This window comes from Podarcis liolepis (genome assembly GCF_965112155.1).
Source record: "Podarcis liolepis genome assembly, chromosome: 12".
Classification (NCBI taxonomy): Eukaryota; Metazoa; Chordata; class Lepidosauria; order Squamata; family Lacertidae; genus Podarcis; species Podarcis liolepis.
In genome coordinates this window covers 32,877,479-32,903,224 of record NC_139563.1, presented here as the reverse complement: position 1 = coordinate 32,903,224, position 25,746 = coordinate 32,877,479, and the positions used below count along the sequence as shown (strand labels likewise).

The 25,746-nt window shown below is 44.2% G+C and overlaps 1 protein-coding gene across 1 annotated transcript; it reads left to right on the top strand.

The window, feature by feature from the left end:
• Positions 1 to 11,917: 11,917 nt before the first annotated feature.
• On the top strand, positions 11,918 to 22,185 carry AGR2 (anterior gradient 2, protein disulphide isomerase family member). The gene is made up of 8 exons (XM_083468942.1): positions 11,918 to 11,989; positions 15,295 to 15,438; positions 17,085 to 17,148; positions 17,349 to 17,401; positions 18,493 to 18,566; positions 19,370 to 19,433; positions 21,033 to 21,116; positions 21,874 to 22,185. The coding sequence occupies exons 2-8, from the start codon at positions 15,303 to 15,305 to the stop codon at positions 21,921 to 21,923; spliced, it is 525 nt and encodes a 174-aa protein (XP_083325068.1). The 5' UTR covers positions 11,918 to 11,989; positions 15,295 to 15,302; the 3' UTR covers positions 21,924 to 22,185.
• The last annotated feature ends 3,561 nt before the right edge of the window (positions 22,186 to 25,746 follow it).

Below are 25,746 nucleotides of genomic sequence, written 5' to 3'. Positions count from 1 at the left end.
CACAGCAGATGCTCCACATGGAGCTATAGTCCTTTCCAAAAATCTGTTTATCTAATTGTTGTGGTTTCAAACTGTTGAATTTCAAGCTGAATTTAAGTCAGTGACTTGTCATGCCCTGAGGGGGGCAAATGACCTGTGGAAATGGTTAGATTCGATTAGCTTAGTCCTGTCGACTTTCATTTTTTGAATTCAATTATAAATTGATTGTGCTTAAGAATGTACAACACCGCGCCCTCTGAGATCTTGAGCTCATTTGTCAAACCAGTCTTACTGCAGTTTTAACCTATACTGTCAGACCATTCTTGATGTTGCCTTTTTAAAAGTTTTTTTATCTCTTCTGGTACTGCTTGGAAAAGAGCGAGCCACCATCAGGGTGCACAATAAATGCTTTCTAAATCTCTGTGGGCAACAGATGAAGCATATGGAGACTCTGAGGAAGAATATGGTCGCTTGTTCAACTTGCAGATCCACAATTTAACCCACTAATGCATAAGGCTGGCCCTACCATTGGACAGTTGTTATAGGTGGTGGATGTTGGGTGTGTGGGCTGGTGGGGGGTGGTGGGGGAAATAGTCCTGGCTCTCTTTGGTGGATGAAGAACTTGAGCTTACAGCACCAGTTCTGCCCATGTCTTTAATTTTCAGATTAGATCAGTACATAAAGCATATCCCAGGTTACAAGAATGCACAGCTACGTGAGAGGTTAAATGCAGGGCATAAGCATAAGCTAAGATGTTGATCCAGCAAGCAACACACACTCGCTGCACCTTCCTTTCAAAGAGTGGGCAGGCACACCTTTAGCATGACAAGCGGCTGGAGTCCTGAGATTGGGTGAGCCATTGAGCAAATCTTCAGGTGTACTGGACTTCTGCTGGTGCGGGCATCTCCATGGTGAGAGATAATAGCTGGATCAGCATCTCACTTTCTGCTAGCCACCTCCTGGTGGTGATGGGGGGCTCCTGAGTGAGGGAGAGGGAGAAGGATAGAAGAATCCTCTGTTAACCCACTTGGATCATCACCCGGGTCCAGGTCTCTATCGCTCAAGCCACTGGGCCCTTTTCTTCATGTCTATGACCACATAACAAAAGAAAGTGATAGGGTCCTTTCCCAGGTTCAGAAAACCTCTTGTGTCCCAGAATTAATGACCTGCAACCCGGTGGGACCCTCTAAGCTCCTCCCATTCCTCCTCTGACTATGTCCTCCACAGCGCCTCCTAGTGACTCAGGTCAGGAGCAGCAGCAGCAGCCTTCTAGCTGAGCCCCACAGTCATTCCCTTCTGTTCCGTACCTCAAAGGGCAGACAGGTGTCTTCCTGCAGGTTCAGCTGGGGACACCGTCTCATCTACTGTGTTTAAAAGTCAGATGTCAGTCCAGGTCGCATCCAGACTCTCAGCTTTTTTGCAGGAGGGAATTACAGCAGGCTGCAGCACATAACGCTGCATTCTCGCGCTGCAGCGTATCCATGGAGTCGGAACAGGTGCTTTTAGAAACCTCAGCCCCTTGCTGTTTATCACACGGGAGCCTAACCAAGGTCATTGTCTGCAGTCAACAGAGATTCCAAATGTATGAGTATTCAGAGCCACCCTGCACAGGAGGAAATGCTCTCGGTTCCTTCGCCTATGAAAACTGAGTGCAGTTGTGGATCGAGGACCCGACCCCTGCGAAGTGAAATGAAGACACAAGGACACGTGATATAAGGTTGATGGGCTAGAAAAGGCCACAACTTTATTGATTACAGCAATGAAAAGGTATTGGCTTAGGCATTGGATCGAAACAAGTGGGTTTATTCACCAGTAGGTGGAGCCTGTTGATGCTAATCCCAACTATAGGCTCACCCCTGCTGTCACCGAGGGTCGTGCCATGGCCTCCCGCCAAGCAGGCATCGGACGGAATACACGACCCCCAGATTCCTTTAACGGAATACCCCTAAAAATTGAAGGCATAGGCAATACTGCCATTTAGAGGACGGCAAATATAGACAACTTAAAGGGACGTAATTCAAGTGTTCTGAAGCACTATCTGTGACCTCCAGAGCTGGATCAGGCCACTTTGCAGCACAGTTCTAAATCTCATTCAGTTTAGCAGGAAGGCCATGATGTTGTTGCGTAACAACAAGTGGCTCAAGTGAGGATTCAATCTCAATACAGAATTGTAGAGTTGGGAGGGACCACAAGGATAATCAACTCCAACCCCCGCAATGCGGGAATCTTTCACTCAAGGTGGAGCTAGAACTCACAACCCTGAGATTAAGAGTCTTATGCTCTCTACCAGCTAAGCCAGTGTTTCCCAACCACTGTTCCGCGGCACACTAGTGTGCCGCGAGATATTGCCTGGTGTGCCGCGGGAAAAATTAAAAAATTCGAAAGATTTTTTTTAAAAAAAAGTCAAATTTTCGATTGGGGCGCCGTCACTAGATGACCCCTGGGGTTCCCTACCGCCCTCCCGCTCTGCGCCTCCCTCCTCCTCCTTCTCTGGGGAGGCCCTTCCTGGCTCTCGGCCAAGGCTTGGCGGCTGCCACTCACTCACTCGCTCGCCCACCCGTCCCTCCATCCCTGCACCCGGCCTCTCCCCCTCCGTCCCCGGAGCGGGGGCTGCCGGGATCCGTAGTCCCCTCGCCCTTGGGCTCCGCGCCCGCGCGAGGTGCGCGAACTACGTTTCCCAGCGTGGCCTGGCGGGCCGGGCGTTTTGTTTGAAGCGCTCTTCTCCCGGCCATGGAATGAGCACGGCGGCGGCGGCCGGGCGGGCAGGGGCTCTTCCGCGCAGAACCCGCGCAGCCTGCCTGCGCCCCCGCGGAGATCGGGCGGCAGGATGGAGCCCGGGGATCCCCGCAGAGCGGCGGAGGCGGAGGCTGCCCCCCAGGTAGGGCTGCGTCGGGGGGGTTTTATTTTTGCAATGCTGCATCCGCGCCGGAGGGGACGCATCGGACCGCGGGGAGACCCCTTGGTGGGCGTGCAAGGCAATGCGTGCGTGCAGGCGTTGCATGGAGTGCAGTGCAATGCAATGGCAACGCGGCGCCCTGCATGCATGCATGCAACTTCCACCGGCGCTCCGGACTTGGCAGGTGAGGGGGGTCCCCAGTGAGCGGCAGAGAGAGCCGGGAGGGCGAAGGGGAGCCGGGGGGGGAGCAGCGCTGCTCCCCGAGCCGAGCCCGGGGGGAAACTTTGGCGTCGTTGCGCCGGGTGTTGGAAGCGGAGGCTGGCGGGGGCCCCTCACCTGCAAAACCTGGTCGCCTCTCATATATTTCGTGCATTGCATTCATCGCCCGCTTTCTCCTCCAAGGAGCTCCCGGGGGCGCGCGTGGTTCTCCCCGTGTTATCCTCGCAACAACAGCCCTGCGAGGTGGGTCAGGCGAGTGGCCCAAGGGAGCACCCAGGGATTGTCCTGGCCAGGTGGGGTGATTTGAACCCTGCTCTCTGCCCGGTCTTCGTCCTCATTTAGCCCCCACATGTGCATGACTGAGGTTTCCCCCCCTCATCTTGGCTATGGTGCGAGTCTATGCTGTTAATTAATGGGGTTCTGCCTTCGGAGAAGATGAGCCAGCCCTCAAGGAGGCGATTATGTAATTTGCTAGCAATTCATGTCCCTCCCGGTGTGACGCTGCGCGCTGATGTCACGGGGCTGTAATGGTGGTGTGCCTCAAGATTTTTTTCATGAAACAAGTGTGCCGTTGCCCAAAAAAGGTTGGGAAACACTGAGCTAAGCTATCCCAGCTGCCTAATTGATCAGATTGCCTTGGGTGATTTCCCCATAATTTCATGTGAATCACCTAGGTGGTATAAAAGAAATAAACAAAAACCAGATTTTTGTTATGGCTCTGCTTACTGGAAGAAAATAACTGGAAGTCATATTGTCCCACTAGAGCATCTCCACCGCTCCCAGAGCAACTGCTCTACTGACCAAAGACACCTTGTTCACAGGGTGCACCAATCACGACTTGCCCAGAAGGAGAGGATCGGAGTTTAAAAGCTCTTTTTGCACTAGGTTTGCTTGGGGCTTCCAGCTTTCTTTTGTCTTCAATCCTTCCCTTTGATAGTCTTCAGCTGCATGTATTTGAAATAACGTATATTAAATGTGCATCCTATTAAAGGACACGGGTGGCGCTGTGGTCTAAACCACTGAGCCTATTGGGCTTGCCAATCAGAGGGTTTGAATCCCCGCGACGGTGTGAGCTCCCGTTACTCTGTCTCAGCTTCTGCCAACCCAGCAGTCCAAAAGCACACCAGTGCAAGTAGATAAATAGGTACCACTGTGGTAAATGGAATTTCCGTGTACTCTGGTTTCCATCACAGTGTCCCGTTGAATCAGAAGCGGCTTAGTCATGCTGGCCACATGACCCAGAAAGCTGTCTGTGGACAAAAGCCAGCTCCCTCGGCCTGAAAGCAAGATGAGTGTCGTAACCCCATAGTCGCGTTTGACTGGACTTCACCATCCAGGGGTCCTTTACCTTTACCTATGCAGGTTTACTGTACATGTATGCATCAATGGAAGAGATTTATGGGCTTCTCTTCATCACTTGATCCCAGGATGGTTTACAATAATAAAATAAAATGCATAAAACTGTAAAACCAACAATAAACAGCCATAACTCGCAAACCCCAGAGCAGCAGAACCCAGGTCAGCTCTTGAGGAATAATCTCATGTGATCTGCAACATGGGGGAAGCATTCTGTTATTTTTGTTCAGGACATCCCTGGTCCTTTCTGACTTCATATTAAAAAAGCAGTTTCTGGGTAAATAGAGCAGCGAAGTATTTCTATTCCAAGTTCTCATATGCAGACTAATCAGTAACCAGCCTGCTCTGAGAGGGCTTTGAAACAGTAACGAACTGGTTTGCTATCGCTTAATGAAATATTTGCAAGCTGAACTAAGCATGCTTAGCACTTGTTGTTATCTGACTCCCCTTGTCCAGCTTCCAATACTACACACTAAAGATGGCAAAGATACAACATTGATTTCACCATAGTTGAAACATCAGACGGGCTACAGAAATAAGTACAATTCTGCCAATCAGTTTTGTAAGCAAGCAATAAGCAGGAACTGAGTGCAACAAAGTTCCTGGAAACTTGCACCAGGATCTTGTTCATATGCCCGCACCATTGTACAGACATTTTCCAGGGTTATATATTTTTTCCACTAATTTAATAAGTTTTTCTGCCTTGTGGATGTGGAAAAGGAAGTCAAAGTTGTTCTCAGAGATCAGGATATGCAATGAAATGATGTTGCCCAATGAAATGATGGTGTCTATCTTTATAAGCACACCATACATTTAAAGCACAATGATACCACTTTAAACAATCATGGCTTTCCCCAGGGAATCCTGGGAAATGTAGTCTGTTAAGTGTGCTGAGAGTTGTTAGGAGACCCTTATTCCCCTCACAGAGCTACAATTCCCAGGGTGGTTTCACAGTCCATCCCTCTTTACAGGGAACTCTGGGACCACTAAACCTTGCCAACATGGGCATCCCCATCCCCATACCCATCCCTTTGCTCACCAACTCTGCCTACCCACTCACCAAAAAATCCTCACCAAAATCCCAACTACACCTTGGTTACCCTCCATCCACCCTCAGACTTCATGAACCCCCTCACAGCTTGCAATAACCCCTCCCCAGATTAGTGGCTTAGCGTGGGGGGTGCAGGGGGGCCAGCTGCACCGGGCGCAACATCTGGGGGTTAGGGTTAGGGTGCGCAAATCCACGGGTTAGGGGGCGCAAATCCACGGGGTAGGGGCGCAAATTACTTGCCTTGCCCCGGGTGCTGACAACCCACGCTACACCACTGCCCCAGATCTTGTAAAACAGACACACAAACAAACAAACAAACAAACAAACACTATACTCCACAAACCCCTTAGACCTTCCCTTTCTACTCCATGCCACCACTGCAACCAAGCAGGATGAAGAGGCAACCTGGCAGAAGGAGTTCCACAGGAAGAAGGCCAGGCAAGACCTTGGGTCTGCTGCCATCTTATCCAGGCTGACTATCCCAAGAGGTGTTGATAGCTGCAGTGGATAACCAGGCTGAATAGACACCACTTTAAGCTGCCTTCCTTCTTCCTGAGCTGTCAGGCCCTCCAAGTGTCCCTATTTTCCAGGGATGTCCATGATTTAGAGAAGCCGTCTAACCCGGTTTCTGATTTGATCTGCTCCCAGAATGCCCCACTTTACCGTAGGATGTCCCTATTTACATTGGAGAAATGTTGGAGGGTGTGGCATTATGCAACACACACACACCCAGCCATCTGAAGGCAATCCTGTATAGGGAGGGCTTTTTTTAAAAAAAAGTTTAATATTTTGTTATGTTTTTATATATGTTGGAAGCTGCCCAGAGTGGCTGGGGCAACCCAGTAAGATGTGTGGGGTATAAATAGTAAAATTATCAATATGGAATGGGACATCCCTATTTTCATTGGAGAAATGCTGGAGGGTATGTGCTGTTCTCGCTGCCAGGCCCACTCATCATCCTAATCAGTGCCAGCAGAAGCAGCAGGTTCCCAGGCTGACAAGAATGGGAAAGGGTAGCCAGCAGCAGTGCCAACTGGCCTAGAGATCTGGGTACTGGGCTCAGCGGCCTGACACAACAGACCTGGGGCTCAGAGCCATTTTCAAAGATCACTAATCCTGAAAAGAAGTACAGGATAACATAGACCGTGCATTAAAAACACACTTATGCCTCTCTAAGAGTCAGTAACCACTCTTCACAGTCCCTTGTGAAGGGAATAGGGGTCTTCTAACAACTCTCAGCACCTTTAAACTACAGTTCCTATTATTCAGGGAGGGGACACTAAGGTAGAACGGTGCTTTAAATGTATGGTGCAGATGAGGCCCAAGCCTCAAAAATCCTCAGGTAGAAATAACATTCTGTCAAGCCTTGGAGTGATGACTAGGCCTTAATACCTTAACAAAGCACTGTGGTTGTTTGTTTTCAGGGATGGGACACTCAGCAAGGCTAGTGCAGCGTCATAGCTCAGCCCAGCAGGATTTGCCCTAGAAGTTAGGTACACATCATCCAATGACATTTCCGGTCTGGGTGAAGCAGACTTGACACATTCTTGCATGTTTCTAGAAACCTGCAGCGAAGTCCAAGTGCTCCCTGGAGCTTTTGCTGTTGTGGCACAAGCCAGTATTTGCATTTGCAATGGCGAATGTTGCATTGAAAGGAAGAAGTCGATGCAGTCCTTAGATGACCTCTGATTCCGAACATAAGGAGTAAAGAACAACACAAAAATGTTGCACGGACCCAAGGAACACCTCAGTTTCTTCCACACTATAGCACCAAAGCCATTTTCACATTCACTGAATGCATGGAAGGGAGAGCTCAGGGTCACACTCATTGACACTGCTCAACTCAACCAAAGACTCAAGCTGAATGTGCTTAAGAATTATGGGGGGGGGGGGAATTTAAGTACAGTGGAACCTCAGGTTAAGTACTTAATTCATTCCAGAGGTCCGTACTTAACCTGAAACTGTTCTTAACATGAAGCACCACTTTAGCTAATGGGGCCTCCTGCTGCCGCCGCGCCGCTGGAGCACGATTTCTGTTCTCATCCTGAAGCAAAGTTCTTAACCTGAAGCACTATTTCTGGGTTAGCGGAGTCTGTAACCTGAAGCGTATGTAACCTGAAGCGTATGTAACCCGAGGTACCACTGTACACAGTGCCCCTAAAGGAGGATTTATATTTAAATGTGTTCACTTCACTAAACATGTATCTGGGTTAGCGGAGTCTGTAACCTGAAGCGTATGTAACCTGAAGCGTATGTAACCCGAGCCCCTAAAGGAGGATTTATATTTAAATGTGTTCACTTCACTAAACATGTATCTGGGCAACTTGGAGGATCTATCTTTTTCTGCATATAGTGTCATCCTACTTATCTTTTTCCATCACCCCACCCTTTCTTAAGCTACCGGGTGCCAGTTCTTAAAGAATGGGCAGCTGTTGCATTTATGAGCCAAGGAAGAAGCAAGGAAAGAAGAATGCATCCAGTGAAGCAAGGTGAACACCCTTTTTTACCTGGATAATGATGACTGGACTTTGTAGCCTCTTACAGTCTCCACCTTAGGAAACATATTTGCTATGGCATGAGAGACGGTGAGATCTGCCGCTGGGCCTTAAGTACACGTGTCTTTACAATTTTTTGGTATGGCACACCAACCAGGAAAAGGTTAGGTGGACATTACTGATTCTAATCAATCAATGCCTGTAAGGCAATTGTAACTACAAAGAGACTTATGTGCTGCATTAAAGACTGGTTAAAGACTGCTTGTGGCATAAGCTTTTGTGAACAAGAGCTGACATACTGCCATAAGTATGTGCATTTTTAGTATTAATCAATATTCCCTGGAAGGCTTACAAACAAAGGGTAAAATACAATACAGTCGTACCTTGGTTTTCAAACAGCTTAGTTCATGAACAACAACAACAACTAATAATAATAATAATAATAATTTATAATTTATACCCCGCCCATCTGGCTGGGTTTCCCCAGCCACTCTGGGCAGCTTCCAACAAAACACTAAACAACTTGGAACTTGAACGTCGTAAACCCAGAAGTAGCTGTTCCAATTTGCGAACTTTGCCCAGAAGCCGAACGTCTGGCATGGCTTCCGCAGCTCTCGAACGTTTCAGAAGTTGAACGGACTTCTGGAACACATTCTGTTCAGAAACCAAGGTACGATTGTATAGGAAAAATAAAATCATCAACAACAAAACAATAAAAGGCAGCAAAAAAATATGTCAATTATAGCAGAGACAGCATGAAACAGCCAAGAAATGGTGGTGGTGGTTGTCGCAGGCCTACTGTGACTGCCCTCTCCATTTTGCAGACTCTGGACCCCACTGTTTACAAAATTTTCTTCCCCACCCATACACTTCTATAGCCTTCTGTATACATCCACCAAGGATAAACGCTTCATTCATCTCACAAAGTGGGGACACTGGGCGCTGCCTCCCACTGAGTCAGACCATTGGTCCATTTAGCACAGTAATGTCTACACTGGCTGGCAGTGCCTCTCCAGGGCTTCACAGAGGGGATATTCCCAGTCCTGTTTGGCAATGCCAAGAATTCAGTCAGGAAGCATTTACATTAGAAACAGGTGCTCTGTTGCTGTGCAAATGCCCCTTCCCCATAGTTAGCAAAACTACCAATGACTGCATGTTTGTAGCTCACTTTAGGTGTAGCTCACTTTAGTCCATGGAAACATATGCTACAATTATCATGTTGATCTTGAAGGGGCCACAAAGTGTGTGTGTGTGCTACAGAAGGTTTACCTGCACTTTCAAGCTTTTATTACTGCGATATCAGAACCAGATATCAGATGGGAAATTATATCAGATAATCAGATGGGAAACCCAGCCAGATGGGTGTGGTATAAATAATAAATTGTTGTTGTTGTTGTTGTTGTTGTTGTTGTTGTTGTTGTTGTTGTTGTTACCTGTACGGATTTTGTTTTTTGTTCCATTTTTAAAGTATTTCACAAAGATTATTTCAAACATCAATTAAACATGGTAGTTATATGTGGATCGGGGGGAAATTGTAAATTATGGAGTCAAATGCCTGTGAAATGTATAGAGTACAGTTCTGCAAGAATTAAACTTTGGCTGGATTTTACCCCACAGTTTACAATGTTCTTCCCCTTACAGCTGCAGCTGCTGATGAGAACACTTCTTGCATCTAGTGAAGTAGCCTCAATCCACAAAATCTTATGCCATTATATATTCATAAATCTTTAAGGTGTCATAAAACTCTCTGTCATTTTTTACATCAGGAGAACACTAGTAGCTGTTAAGGCTTAATGAGAGCAGCAAATATCTGGAACAATCTGTGCCAAACTTGGTGTTGTAGGTGCTGCTTTAACAGCTCTCGTGGCTTCCTCTTCTCTTTCTAGCACAATTCAAGGTGCTGGCTATTGATCTAGAAAGCTTGGGCTGTACTATTTTTGAGAGTGCATTACGCTCTCTGTTCAATTGCAGCCTTGAGAGATGGCAACTCAGAAAGGGGTCACTTGCAGTTCTCTGTTCCGTCTCCAATCTTCCTGCTCTTAGAAGCTTCCCCACAATCAGAAAAACTAGTAATGTAGGGGCCCTGATCCACAGAAGGATGGTCAACTAGTTTATTTGAGCCCACTTTGGTAAGAATCTCCTTTCTATGGCAGAATTTGAATGATTTCTGTATAAATTAGTAACCAAAAATATCGTAAGTAGGATACAAAAAGATGTTGGAAATTATAAGACAATACTAACAGTAAAGGTAAAGGTAAAGGGACCCCTGACAGTTAAGTCCAGTCATGAACAATTCTGGGGTTGCAGCGCTCATCTCACTTTAAAGGCCAAGGGAGCCGGTGTTTGTCCACTTCCACAGACAGTTTTTCTGGGTCATGTGGCCAGCATGACTAAGCCACTTCTGGCGAAACCAAAGCAGATCACGGAAACACTGTTTACCTTCCCGCCAGAGCAGTACCTATTTGTCTACTTGCACTGCATGCTTTCGAACTGCTAGGTTGGCAGGAGCTGGGACCGAACAACGGGAGCTCACCCCGTACATTATACTAACAGTATAATGTAATAATTATTACTACAACTGGAAAATAGAATCAGCAAACACATTGGGGGGGTGTGATGGGAAGTCTTATGTAACTGAGTAAGAATGTTTGGTGAAATGAATTGATTAGGAATGAAGTGATTTTTATTTGTATTTTTTGTTATACCATTCATAAGAATGTTTTGTTATCTACTAAATTCAATAAAACTTTATATATATATAAAAGAATCTCCCTTCAGACCTTCCTACTCAATGCAGTCCTCGGCTCAGTACTCACACACAATTAAGGGTATGTACTTGTGAAATACAATGTTCACCACATCAAATTGCATGCATGGTAGTATTGATAAGCTTCCCTTATATAGAAATTCACTTAGCAATCTGTTCGGTTCAGCATCTATTCCTTTCGTTGCTAGGAAACAGCTACTATTCCAAGAAGAACACCAGGTGGGATTCAACAGTGCACTGATTTGAGTGCTTCATCAATGCAAGCAGTGGCAGATGGGATGACCTCCCCTCTCCTTCCTCTGCCTGCTGTCCTGGGGGTTCTCCTGACTCCCCAGAGTAGATTTGGGGGAGATGGGGCGCGCAGGCGAGAGGAGAGGGAGGCAAGCAAGCCCATTGAGCTAGGAGGAGTCTCAGCACCGGCTTCCACTAGTGTATACTGACTTAGTTGAATCCAGCTCAATAAAATCATTTCACACTGAAGGCAGAGGGTCTGGGCAGCTCCCTCCTTAAATGATGAGATTCATATTTTCAGCATGGTTTCCAACACTGGAGTGATGTAAAAGGCACTTGAAAGCAATGGTGGGGAACCAGTGACCTTGCTGTGAGGCTCCAGGTCCTATGGGCAATGGGAATTGTGGGCCAACACCACACCCTGCTTTGGAAGATGAACTGTCAGGTTCCATTTTCATTTGGCATTTCCCTTGGCTTCTTTGATCTGGATCAGTGCCCTGGACTCAGTAAAGTAACCATCTAATTCACACTTGAGGTCATATCCAATTTCATCTTCTCAAAGGAATTGCAGACCTGTGCTTTAGAACGAAGCTTCTGTCCAATCACAAAAAGCCAGATCAGCCTTCAGGCAAATCAGAAGCCTTGATTTATGCTTACCTGGATTTGGCTCATTGCCCACATCAGAAAATATATTTCCCCAAACTCTCATATACACATATAAATTTTACTTTTCTAAAACTACTGATACACTGTGCGCTGATGGCATTTATTTGTTTCAGAAATTACTTGCAAACGTCTTGTCTTTTATTTATTTTCTTTAAAAAAGTAAAATAAAATAGAGGTTTCCCCCTGCATCAGAAGTATTCAAATGCCACAGCTTGTGGGTGGGGATGAGGTGTGCCCAGGTGCATAAATAGGCATACCATGCCTTCCTTGTTCACACTGAAACTTGGAACACTTTAGCAGTTTCTCAAAGGAGGAGGAGGGCAGAGCAGGTAAGATGATCAGCTCTGGGCTTAGCAAAGCACCTGTGCAGAGTCCTCTGAGCCTGTGAGTCAGGTTACTTATTGATGGGCAGGTAACAAAGAACAGGCTGGGAAGACTGGAGCAGTGAAAGGGCAGTGAAAGGGCTGTGCAGCAGTTCTAAGAAAAGCAGCTAGAGTGTTTTGCTGTTTCTTTCACTAACTATGCTGATGACCACAAGTGTGTGTGTGTGTGTGTGTGTGTGTGTGTGTGTGTGTGTTAAGCTTTACAAACCTTTGTGATTTCCTTTTCTTTTTGAAGAAGCAACTTTTGTCAGTCATTGCTTTCCCACTGGATCTGCTGATCCCCACCCCCTTGTCTGATTTCCTGCTTGGCAAGTGCAAGCACTTTCTAACGCATGGGTAGGCAAACCAAGGCCCGGGGGCCGGATCTGGCCCAATCGCCTTCTAAATCTGGCCCATGGACAGTCCGAGAATTAGCGTGTTTTTACATGAGTAGAAAGTGTCCTTTTATTTAAAATGCATCTCTGGGTTATTTGTGGGGCATAGGAATTTGTTCATTCCCCCCCCCAAAAAAATATAGTCTGCCCCCCACAAGGTCTGAGGGACAGTGGACTGGTCCCTGCCTGAAAAAGTTTGCTGGCCCCTGTTCTAATGCCTTTGTCAAAGCTCTGTTTTCTTCTATGGTGCTATGGTTTCTGTGTACTACATTTACCAGTCTTGAATCTTCTCAGCTGTCTATCTTCTGCTGCTTAAAGGATCGTGCCCCACACCCACCCACTTCTTCCATTTTTTGCCCAGTTGTGTTTCTTTCCGCTTCCCTGATGCTGACACAGTGCCCATTGACATCAGCTGTGCCATAAAAAGGGACTCCGCTGGATGCATATTGGCCTGCTTAAATGCCCCTGTGGTTTCAAAGGATGACAAGATGTCCTTGCTGCCTGTTTTCTTAAAAAGCCAAATACCCCTCCAAAAACTTGCCTATTTTAATTTCCCCCATGAAGACATAAGGATGTCTGTCACTTTAATAAAACAAACCTGTGCGTGCTTATTCTGCAAAGTAAGTCCTAACATGTTGCACGGCATTTACTGTCATGTAAGTGTGTACAGGATTGCAGTCCCTTTTAAAAAACACAAATCCAAAACCTGAAAATCAGCCCCATTCGATATCATTCAAACTTCCTTCCAAGTTAATATGCTTAGGATCGAAGCTTCAGAATGCCCATTTTGGCCACCATTGTTTCCTGATTGTTGTAGAAAATCTGAGAAGAAAATATGGAAGATGAGTAACATGCTTGAAAATTGTATTTCCTGATTTTTGAGCATAGTAGACTTAATCCTGACCATATCAGCCCCGCTTGATCTTCAGAGCAGGGTCTTGATTATCTCAAATGGCACCATTATTATTCCTCCTCAGCCAAATTTGATGGAGGCAGACCCACTCTCTGCAAGGCTGTCCCAGAAACCTGGTGCCAATCTATAGAGCCAAATGGGGTGTGCAGCTGAGACCCTTCTCTGCTACTTACCCACAGCCCCTCATCCCAGAACTTTTTCTCCCAGCCCTGTGTGCATCTCCATCATCAAAGCTCACCTGGGTGGAGAGCATGTGGAGGGACATGCTGCATATTGGTGGAGAGGAGGGTTCAGCACCATCACTACTTCTTCTTAAGTTGGACATCTGCGCTCTCTCTCTCTCTCTCGCTCTCTCTCTGTGTGTGTGTGTGTGTGTTTGGAAAGTCATGCCTTTAAATAGAACTTCTGCTGTTCCCTGCAGTTGGGGTCTAAACTGAGATAATGATCAAAACTCCAGGGCCGGTCCTGCCATTGGGCAGAGTGAGGTGGAATCCTCAGTTGGAATGGAGGACCCAGCTCTGTGCATCATGCAGCTAAACTCACCAGTCTTTGTGTAAGATTAAACAGCAACAGCCCATGCTTCAATATGCCACCACTGTTGAATTGGTCCTGAGACCTGCAGAAAACCCTTTGCTTCTCTCAAATTTGCAGTCTGCCACATTGAGTGAGAATCGTCAGGTCTTAGCATCAACTGTCTGTCCCCTGTAGCGATGGATGCTATTTTTAAAAGTCAGGATTTTGAAACCAACAGATCTATAATTGGACTAAAATGAGGTTAATCAGATTCATTCAGAATTGTGTTCACCGTCAAGACAGGGAGCATTGGAAATGCTAGCAGAATTAGCATCTTGAGATGCCTTCATTCGAAAACTTACTGCGTGACTTTTAATTGGCTTAGAAAACTTCAAGGCTGCAGTGCTCAATATATACACTTACAAGAGAGCAAGTCCAACTGAACACCGTGGGGCTTACTTCTGAGTAAACATGGATAAGATCAGGCTGTACATTTGGGGGGTGGGGAATGCATCATATGTGAAGACACACGTAGACTCATAGAATTGTAGAGATGGGAGGGATCCTGAGGGTCATCTAGTCCAACTCCCTGCAATGCTTACTCTGAATTAAGTACCACTGTGCTCAGTGGGTCTTACACAAGGGTAACTGTGCATAAGACTGCAGCTTTGGGGTGCATTAAGTGGACACTGGCTGTCAGAGCATAGCCAACTTGGCAAGCCTAGGGATTTGAAACTACTTTGATTTCATTGTCTCCTTAATATTTCCCTGTTGTCACCACACTGAGAGAAGTGTTTCACTCCTCACAACCCAAGGCAAGGGCCTCGAAAATACTTTGATTTGCTTTGCATGGCTCCATTTTCTTCAAGTCCACTGTAAACACCAAATTAGTGCCTGGGAAATAAAGGTTAGTTTTTAATTCAAAGTATCAGCTTTGAATATCACAGTAGAGTTACATTTAGCTCTGTTTGTCTTCACAATGTAACCATCAATGGAAAGTTTCATTATAGGATGGGGAAGAAATTGGATTCAGTTTGCTTTTTAAGCAAATCTACCTAATTCACACTTTCTAAAACAGTAAGCAAAATGAAACACAGCCATCCTTCAAAATTCACACTTCTCTGAATGTTGCAATGCAATTCACCAGCCAAGTAATGTGCACAAATATGCATATACCAAGGTAAATGGTGCATAAAACTGTATATAGTTTCCCATCCCTGCTTCTATGCAGGCTTCCCAAGCCGAGTTTCTCATGCATGTTGTATGTAGCACTTAACATTCGGTTGCTCCTTTTTTTTTACTGTGACCAAGCTGGAACTAGAGTAATTCCATTCCATTGCTTTTAACTTAGCCAGCAAGATTGATTGCATGCCTCTATTGTTCCATACCTAATAGTCTCCCGTTCTGTAATGCAGCTGAATAAATCCTTAGTGCTTTTTTTCTCCCCCTAGCTTCAACCATGGAGAAGAGCCTTGTATCGGTATTGCTTTTGCTCGTCGCCGTCTCGTACATTTCAGCGAAAGACACTACTGTGAAAAGTGAAAAGAAGGATGTAAAAGAAACCCGTCCCAAACTGCCCCAGACTCTCTCCAGAGGTAAAGGAACACTAGCTGATTGCAGTGGGAAGACAGTTGCTTTTTTAACCCTTTCTCAAAATACTAGAACCCAAGACCATCCAATGAAGCAAAATGATGGGAGATTCAGAACAGACCCAAGCGGGTTTGTAGCAATTAAAGTGTTGGACTAGGACATGGGAAACCAGGAATCCAATTCCAATTCACTCATGAAGCTGATTGGGTGACCTCTCTTAACCTAACCTATCTCACAGGGTTGTTCTGATGGATCCTGCCCTTTGAGAACTTACAAAACTGCACTACATATATCTACTTGGAAGTGAGTGTCACTGAGTTCAGTGACGCTTACCCCTTATACGTTGTTATAAGATTGTAGTGTAAGAGGGTCTTTTCTCAATAAGGAGGGGTGCACATTATTTAAATAAGGAAGCCTCAGGGGACATTTCTCCAACAGCCGGTAATTCGTAGCAGGTAATTATCTAAATTTCACATTGAACTTGAAGTGAGTGCTAGTTCAGATTAATGCCAGCATTTGAAGAAATCATTGCAATTAATCAATGGGTTGGGGGGGGGGAATAGCGTATTTATGCAAATCTAATGCACCATCGAATCTAATGCGCACCTCAATTTTCAAAACCTTGAAACCAAAAAAGTATTCACTGGCGCATGTAAATGTGCCATCAAAACTAGGGTGCACCCTAATTTTCGCAACATAATTTGGCCAAAAAAAGTGCGTATTACATTTGTGTAAACACAGTAACACCTAAAAATATGGTGTTGGCAGGAGGTATTTGGGCTAACTGGCATAAGGTTATATAGCTGGAAATTTGTGATTTGTTTTATTTTATTTGCTTTATTATATTTCTATGCCACTTTTCATTCGAATGTATCCCAAAGCATCTTACAAACAATAAATAATAACAACATGACAGAACACAATAAACATGAGAGAACATCACAAACACAGTATAAATCATATAGGATAATTCACAAATCATCAGGGAAACAATTGCAATCTATAAAACACTGTTAACAAAACAACAACTAAAAAACAAGCCAAACATCACAATGTAAGCAAAAGTCATATTATATGATTAACAAATACAGCATTTATAATCTATAAAATAATATCAACATTAACAAAATAGCATCAAAGACTCATAATCTTTCACTCTGTTCAGCTCATTAAAATACAAATACACACGACATGCATGGCTGCAACTCCCTTCTGAAGGTTCCTCGGACTGGAATTGAGGCAGCACAGATTGAACCAACCAACCCCTGATGGCAAACAGAAAGTCTTTCTCCCCTCACAATTCTTCCTCTGGAAACAGCTCCCTTATCATGGCTTCTAGGTCTGGAGGGTAGGGCAAGGCGGGTGGGAAAAGCCATTGCCTGATGACCAGCACTAAGCCTCACTTAGAGTTGCCTTTGTTCAGGACTCAGTTCAGTTGCCATGTGTCCTCTTTTTCCAGGACACATCCTCTTTTTCATGGGTATGTAAAATGTGTGTTGTCATAGCGATCCATAGTTAAAAGTAGAAGTCGGCAAATGGGCCCTCTTTCTTGCTCTTCAAAATATGGCAACCCTACAACTGGTTATAGGATTAATACCTCCTCAATTATAATATGCTTTAAAACTAAATTCCATTCATCATTTCCTTTCAGGCTGGGGAGATCAGCTTATCTGGACTCAGACTTATGAAGAAGCTCTCCATAAAGCCAGGACAAAGTAAGCTCCCCTATCTCTACATGGTTTTCACTATGGCGTGTGAAGGTCTCCTCCTTCCACTCTAAGAAATGAGAAATGTTTCAATACCTTTTTCCAGGACCTTAAATCTTAAGTCATTGAGATTTTTGTCCATCATGAGTTTTGCTCTTTTTATCGCCTGCTACTGTGAGATTCTAAAAAGGACCTTTTCTTCTTTTCAGCAACAAACCTATAATGATCATCCACCATTTAGAAGACTGCCCTCACAGTCAAGGTACCATTCTTTCCAACAGACACATAATCTTTTGGTCTACATCCAAGCAAATACAATTACTAACAATAATAATAACAACAATAATAAACTGGCTCTTTTTACACTGAAAGCATAATCTATATTTTTATCCCATACTTAATAACTGGGGAGGTTTAGATAAATGGAAGGCAGAAATTTCTATTTACATTCCCCCCCCCGCCCCCTCACAAATGATCACAGTCAGAAACAGAGATTGACAAATTTGTGCCGAAGAGCTCGTAATGATAGCCTGTCCACACATCGTATGAACACCCAAACTCCATGCATTCTTTGACAGTTGTGAATATGTTTTCTGTTCACATAAGAGACTGGTTTTCGGGTGGGCCTTAGATCCAGCACTTATCTCCTTAGAAATGAAACATTTATTGTATAATTCAAACTAGAGTGACATAGCATGAGTAAAAATAAAAAAAATTCCTTCCTGTAGCACCTTAAAGACCAACTAAGTTAGTTCTTGGTATAAGCTTTCGTGTGCATGCACACTTCTTCAGATACACTGGTGTATCTGAAGTGTATCTGAAGAAGTGTGCATGCACACGAAAGCTTATACCAAGAACTAACTTAGTTGGTCTTTAAGGTGCTACAGGAAGGAATTTTTTTTATTTTGACTATGGCAGACCAACATGGCTACCCATCTGTAATAGCATGAGTAAGTCAGTAAGTGCAGTTTCCTGTCTTAAGCTGCAATCCTGTGTCTACTCAGAAGTAAGTCCCACTGAATTCAGTGAGGTTTACTCCCTGGTAAGTGGAATTTGGATTTCAGCCTCAGGCTTCTTGTGAATTCCTTTGCTAAGCAAAAGAATCCAGGTTTCAAAAACCCAAAACATTGATTGCGATAACCTTGACCTCCTTTCGTTCCCAGACCTGTTTCTAAACTTTGAGCCTTTAGCTTATCTCTTTCATTTTACAGTGATCTGTATTAGGCCTTCAGGCCTTAAGCATTCATGAATTTTTATTTGATCTGTACTGACAATAGATACATAATGTTCTTTCTATGTTTCAGATTCTTTCTTTTTTTCTAATAGTGAGTCTAATTTCTTCTCCCATTCTAGCACTGAAGAAGGTATTTGCTGAACACAAAGAGATACAGAAATTGGCTGAGAAGTTTGTTCTCCTCAATCTTGTTGTAAGTTTTCTTTGACACTTGGCTCTGTTTTGTAATAAAGCAATTATTCTCTCGGCCAAGTTTCAAGTTGATCTACCGGTATTTAATTCTACCTAGAGCTGGTTCACACAGGGCATCTTTCCAAAATGGAAGCACTCTGTATAAGGGTGGTTGCTGTTTTTAGAAAAATAGGCAAGTGTTTAGATTGCCATGATTATTGGGCAAGTAATATATAGATAGGGTTGCCATATTTCGAGAAGTAAAAATCTAGACGCAAACAGTTGTTGAGCTTATTGGGGGGGGGGAGGGGGATCACCCAAAAAGTTGTTGGCCTATTTTTGGGAAGACACTTCCTGGTTCTGTTTGCAAAAACCTGGACGCTTTGTCAATTTTTTAAAACCCCCCTTGGATGGAAATTTCGCCATTGGAATCCTGAACATGTCAGGAGAAAACTGGACACATGGCAACCCTAGTATAGAGCAGCTTTCCAACAAAATGGATACCTGTGCATTCTTCATGTATAACAGTTTAATATACATTTTTCTTATGTGGATATTATCTCCATACAGGGAAAAATACTGTGTGTGAAATTTAGTGGGTGGATGTGCTTGCTAAAATAATTATAATGCTCATCAAATCCTCATTGTGGTCCGATTCTGTTATATTATACATTAGGGGATGGCTGTCACATCATCATCTATTCCACCTAACCTTTCATTATGTTGAAGTAACTGGCAATGTTTAATAGATATTTTGACTCTTCTCTGTGTGGTCTAAATGGTTTGCATCACAGATATTTGTATTTTCTTTTTCTTTTCCTTAAGTATGAAACCACAGACAAACATCTTTCACCAGATGGCCAGTATGTTCCCAGAATCCTGTTTGTAGGTGAGTAGTTAAGGGGTCAAAGAGTTCTGTTTATTGGTGGGGGGGGGCATGCCAGGCTGAATACAGTGGTACCTCTGGTTATGCATGCTTCTGGTTATGCACGCTTCGGGTTACAAGCTCCACTAACCCAGAAGAAGTTGCTCCTGGTTGCAAACTTTGTCCCAGGATGCAGCAGGAAGTGCCATAAGCGAAAGTGTGCCTCAGGATAAGAATGGTTTCAGCTTAAGAACGAACCTCTGCAACGAATTACATTCGTAACTAAAGGTACCACTGTAGCTGAGATGAGTTAATATTTACTGTGGAACGAAAGCTTAATTTATCTCCAGGTTGCATCTCCAATATGGGGGAAACAGGGTTTTGCAAGCATTCCAACTGGAGAATGTGGCTGTTGCTAGCAAAACCTGAATCTCCTGTACCACTGGCGTTATTGGTGTTTTTGCTCAAAGACCTATAGGATGGGTCCCATAAAACCGCTCTTAACATGCAATACACTTGCCACATGCCCACCCAGTTTTTGTAATTTAAAGTAGCTTTCTCCTCTCCTGTTTTTAAGGAGGGGATTGATAAAGGGCCAAAAAAGTAGTTGTGTAAAATGAAATGTTTCACATTTGCATCTGCAACAATAACCTGCCCCAAATTTATTTCCAATATACTTGCATCTCTGCAAACAATGGAGCACTGTTTTATTAAATTGGCTAAAGGGTGGATTTTTTACACACACTCCAAGGAGTTAACGAATGACACTGATCTTAAAATGATTCCCCCTCAGGCTGATGCTGCTCATTGCTTTAACATCTACAGCTTACATTTTACTTAGTTATTATTTAGGATGGGGGTGGAGAAATCACCGAGTCCCATTTCTGCCCACCAGCTGTTCAGTGGAAGCAGCTGAGAAGGAAAGCTTTGTTGGTGTACAAAGCCTTGCTATGGATTTGTGGGGGTCCAGATTCCCCTAAATGTGTGGGTGCCAGATTCACTCCATAATTTCTGTGGAGGTGTCAACTGTGGAGTTGACACCTATGTCACTGAATGATGTAGGCTGTGGGAGGTCCTTGGAGTTGGTTGCAGCATGGAGGAGGAGGAGGAGGAGAGCTGGGGAAGACAGACTGGAAGGAAGGGACACAAAGGATGGCTTTTTGCTGCTCTTTGAATCCAATGCTGCGCTCAAGAGAGGAGCCAGACCCTCATAGGATGCGAATGCCCTACTATCTCTCCATCTAGGGGCAGGATGTTTATATGTGTAAATAAAACCATATGTCATAAGGACATCATAGTCTCAGCTGTGTCTTGTTGTCTCAAAAGGGAACACAGACTTTGGTAAGCATGCCAGATACCCCTGGAATCTCACGCTAATTGTGGAGATTCGAGTGGACTGTAACAGCACATAACGACAGCTCCTTCCTACAGAAGCAGGGAAACATTTCTCAGCATTTCCCCCTGCAGATATGCAAAAAAGTGACTATGCATATCCATACTGGAGAATTATAGACAACATTCATGTGGTTAAGCATCTTTTGCATGGGGACAGTAGAAGCCATTTTCATTGAGGGTTTTTTGACGGCTGCAGATGGAAAGTTAATGTGATCATTGTTTCTCCAGATCCGTCACTGACAGTTAGAGCAGATATTACTGGAAGATACTCCAACCGCCTCTATGCTTACGAGCCTTCAGACATTGCATTACGTAAGTATTTCCTAGCAGAGCTTTTTGCATAGATTTGGAACAAAGGAAGGTCTGAAATTCTGCTTTGGAGCTCCCTCCAGTTGCACAATAGCATTGCAAAATGTGCATAAAATAGTAATAAATGCTGGTGAATTTTCATGATGACTTCTTTTTTTAAAAAAATCACAAGCTGATGTGGAAATGTAGACAACTGAATTTTAGACTGGGAAGATGTGGAATTGAAAGAAAACTAAATGGATAGATTTCACCATCCTAACTTCTGAATAAATATGCATAGCAACACATAGAAAATGACTGGTGCCATTTATGTAAATGGTTTAGAGTCTGTCGTTTTTGATATGGATGCCATGTGAATGTCACCTGAAACCGGTAATCCATCCACATGGATGGTCCAACATGGTGCAGATTGTTTTCATGCCACTGCCAAAATATTCCCAGAGCAAGTTCTGCACCTGACATGACCCTCATGGTGGGGTCCTATGCACAATAACGGCTTGCTGTATGGAAACCTCAGCATGAAAAGCACCATTAAATCCATTTAAACCTGTGTTATCCAATTTAACTGAGTTGTCAATGATGTGTGGACCATTAACAGTGTGCACTGCTTCTGCTATTGTAAATGCTGGGAAATTAAAGTGAGATTTGGTTTATTGCAGTTTGCATAATTTAGAAAGTTCAAACTGATGTGCATTACATGCTAGATTACTTTTTGTACACCCCCCCGCCTCCCTGACTCATCATCTGTTTGTTTTTCTAGTGTATGCAAATATGCAGAAAGCTCTGAAGTTGTTGAAGACTGAATTGTAAAGAAAGAAAACAGACACACTCTCAGCTCTTCCACCTCTAATGCAGCGTATGAAAAAATAGTTCTCCCCGAAGAGAATGCGTAGGCTGCCCTTGGATATGCATATCAACAACTCACCGTATGCATAACTTCCAGGAGGATAACTGTGTTATAAATACTCATTTGTAACTGTGTGGTATTATGTATTGATTGCTTTTATAAAATAAGACTAAAAACACTGTATGCTCTTTTCTATAAATCAAGATTAAAAAGAAAAACACTTTATGGAGTTTGCACTTTTGTGATCTGTCTTATTTTGCAATCTTGTACAGAAGCATCTATAATATTTCCAATGAGAGAGCCAGTGTGGTGTAGTGGTTAAGAGCAGTAGTCTCGTAATCTGGGGAACCAGGTTCGCTTCCCTCCTCCTCCACATGCAGCTGCTGGGTGACCTTGGGCCAGTCACACTTCTCTGAAGTCTCTCAGCCCCACTCACCTCACAGAGTGTTTGTTGTGGGGGAGGAAGGGAAAGGAGAATATTAGCCGCTTTGAGACTCCTTAAAGGGAGTGAAAGGTGGGATATCAAATCCAAACTCTTCTTCTTTTTCAATGACACAAATAACACAGCAAACAAATTTTAAAGAACCTAATTCCATGCAGACCACCAGTCCCCGATATCTGCAGACAGGGCTGGAAAAGTCTCCTCTCCATTCCTGGGAAGTTGCTGTCAGTCAGTGCAGACCAGGGCTGAGGAAACTCTGCACCCCCCCTCCCAGATGTTGTTTCATTCCAACACCCATCATCCCTGAGCATTGACCACACTTGCTGGGGCTACTGGAGTCCAGCGACATATCGTGGGCCACTGAGATAGATGCACCAATGGTCTGATTCAATGCAAGGTAGCTTCCAATGTCAGCAAATGGACGGCAGACTTCAAACTGCCCAACAGCAATGTGAATGATTGCCAGTTGTATTTGTGTGACTGGTGTCCGTTCCTGACTGCAGAAGAACAAGCAAACTGCCTGGTCTGCTTATTTTCATTTTTGGTCAGAATTCTCTGACATCCCTACCTACGTGGGGATGCCTTATTTGTTTATAAACTTCAGTTAATGTTAGCCATAGCTTACAGGTATGAACCTGGACCTTCTCTATTACCATCACCATCCAAAAGCCATGAGTGAAGAGCAGCTCTTCCAGGCTTTAATGCAGGGAGAGGGGGACACACATAATAAACCGAGCTTTGTCTGCCATACGCCTCAGCTGGTGATTATGAATTCATGCGGGTTTCTGTCTCTTAATACTAGTCAGTGGTGGTGGTGCCCTCTGGTGGACAGGTGAGGGTGCTGCCACCATTGCTGCTGGTGAGGGTGCCGCCATCTCTGTGCTGCTGGTGGAGAAAGAGAAATCATGGGAAGCAAACAGCAGAAAACTTTGAAGGTCAATATTTGATTTGGTATGTTAGTGAGGATCCTATAGTGATTTGGTGTGTTAGTGAGGATCCTATAGTTAGTGAGGGTGTGTCAGTTACATCCTTATAGGTCTCAGCATAGCTGGTGCAAAAAAAAAAAGGCACAAAGGTTTGGCTCAGTTTTGAAACAATACCAGGCTCTGGAGATCACAGTTAGCATCCCTCAACTCTAATGGAGAGTGGCTCCCCAGCTGTGTTTTCTAGGCCCACACCTCTCTTGCCAGGTAGAACTCTATACACAGGAACACAGGTAGTTGCCTTTTACTAAGTCAGCTCACTGGTTCACCTTGTTCAGTTATCATCTATGCCAAGGTTTAAGACAGGGGTCTTTCCTGCCCCTACCTGGATTCAAAATTCAAAATTATTGTTGTAACATCCAAAGGGAAGCTGACTAAATGTTGGATTTGCAGTGAGCCAAAATTATCTCCCCTCCTCAGCAAGGGTTAGAGATACAGAGAACCTGTTAATTGATTCCATTTGGAAATGAATAAATGTGCAAAATCTTTCCTAGCATTAATTCAGTGGAAAATTATACAGCTTTTGCAATACCTGAGAAATGAATTATATTTAAGGAAACCTGATGGAGAAACTTTCAATGGCGTCTCACTATTTTCTGTCATTTGTGAAATTTCTCTCCCTGTGTGTTTTCTTTTTCTAATGCTTTATCAAGCCAATATTTGGGTTTTTTGTTTTGTTTTTTTAAAAAAGAGTCAACAAGACCATTGCCCACCACATAAAAATGCTGGCCTCAAGATGCAAATATTGAAAACGGATATTCCTTTTCCCCAAAACTCTGATGATTTGCTAAAGGGTTTTTGCAGTGAGTCAAGGGCTCAGATGAGAGACACAAAAACAGCCCACACCCCATTCTTCCGTGATTCCTTCTGGCACATTAAAGCAGGACCCAGGGAACCTACAGACTTCTGCATGTTGTTGGACTACAACTCCCATCACTCCTGACTATTGGCCATGCCGGCTGGGGCTGATGGGAACTAGTGTCCAACTGCATTTGGAGAATCACAATTTCCCCATCCCTGCACTAAAGTAAATATGGGTCCTTGAATAACAGAGGCCTATCAATTGAAGGCATCTGTGGTTGTCTATTGGACCAATAAAGACCAAGAGTCCTCAGGCTGAGCCCATGGTTTCATTCTGGCTCAAACCATTCCTGCCAAGTATGTTCCCATTCCATCAGGAACATATAAACTACTCCTGCTGAATGGAGGAAAACCAGTCAAATAACTAAGTGAGTTGAAAGAGGGCTTCTCACAAGTCAATGTGCCAGAAAAGTCTCCATTACCTCACAGGCAGTCTTAATTTACATAAAAGTGTTGAATAGTTAATGTTTGATTAGCTGGCTCGTTATGTCATGCATTCTACATCGGAGCGTGTAAATAAATAACTTGTAACCAAAGTCTGGTCACCTAATAAATACCAGCATTTAAATATTCATGCTGTACATTGCCTGACCAGGATCGCAAAAGGCAGACAGAGCAACCAAACATCACCATCCATTCCACAGCTGAATCTTCCTACTCTGCTTGCTCCTGCTCATTCCAAAACACACACAAATGTCTGAATCTTACTTCAACACACCAGCAAAGGGACAGCATCCTTCACTGTACCTCAGCCTAACAGGCTAGCATTATCATCAGCGCTTTCTTTCAGCCGGAACTTGCCGGAACTGAATTCCGGCACCTCTCAGGTGGGCACCACTGCCATTCTAAGAGAATGAGGGGGGTGTTCAAGGTGAGTTCTGGCACCTCTTTTTCTAGAAAAAGAACACATCATCATTATTAAAATGTTTATACCACCCTTCACCTGAGGAGCACTGGGCAGTTTACAGCATAAAAGCACACAAATACATAACATAGAAAAAACAAAAAAAATACACCCCCCCCTCATACACAAAGTTGCTTAATTAACCAAAGGCCTGGGCAAAGATGAATGACTTTGCCTGGTGACTACAAATATGTAACGAAGGTGCCAGGCGAGCCTTCCTGGGGAGAGCATTCCACAAATGGGAGCCACTGCAGAAAATGTATTAATGATAATAATTTGTTATTTCTACCCCACCCATCTGGCTGGGTTTCCCCAGCCACTCTGGGCGGCTTTCAACAGAACATTAAAAACAGAATAAAACTTCAAACATTAAAAACTTCCCTAAATAGGGCTGTTTTCAGATGTCTTCTAAAAGTCAGATAGTTGTTTATTTCCCTGACATCTGATGGGAGGGCCTTCCACAGGGTGGGCACCACTACCAAGAAGGCCCTCTGCCTGGTTCCCTGTAACCTCATTTCTCGCAGTGAGGGAACCGCCAGAAGGCCCTTGGCTGCTGAACGATGGGGGTGGAGACACTCCTTCAGGTATACTGGGCC

Bases quoted from the DNA above. Each gene is read 5' to 3' on its own strand.
- AGR2 (XM_083468942.1), top strand. From the start codon at position 15,303: ATGGAGAAGAGCCTTGTATCGGTATTGCTTTTGCTCGTCGCCGTCTCG. The intron at 18,567-19,369 runs GTAAGTTTTCTT...CTTTTCCTTAAG, and splicing joins TTGTTCTCCTCAATCTTGTT to TATGAAACCACAGACAAACA. The intron at 21,117-21,873 runs GTAAGTATTTCC...TTGTTTTTCTAG, and splicing joins GCCTTCAGACATTGCATTAC to TGTATGCAAATATGCAGAAA.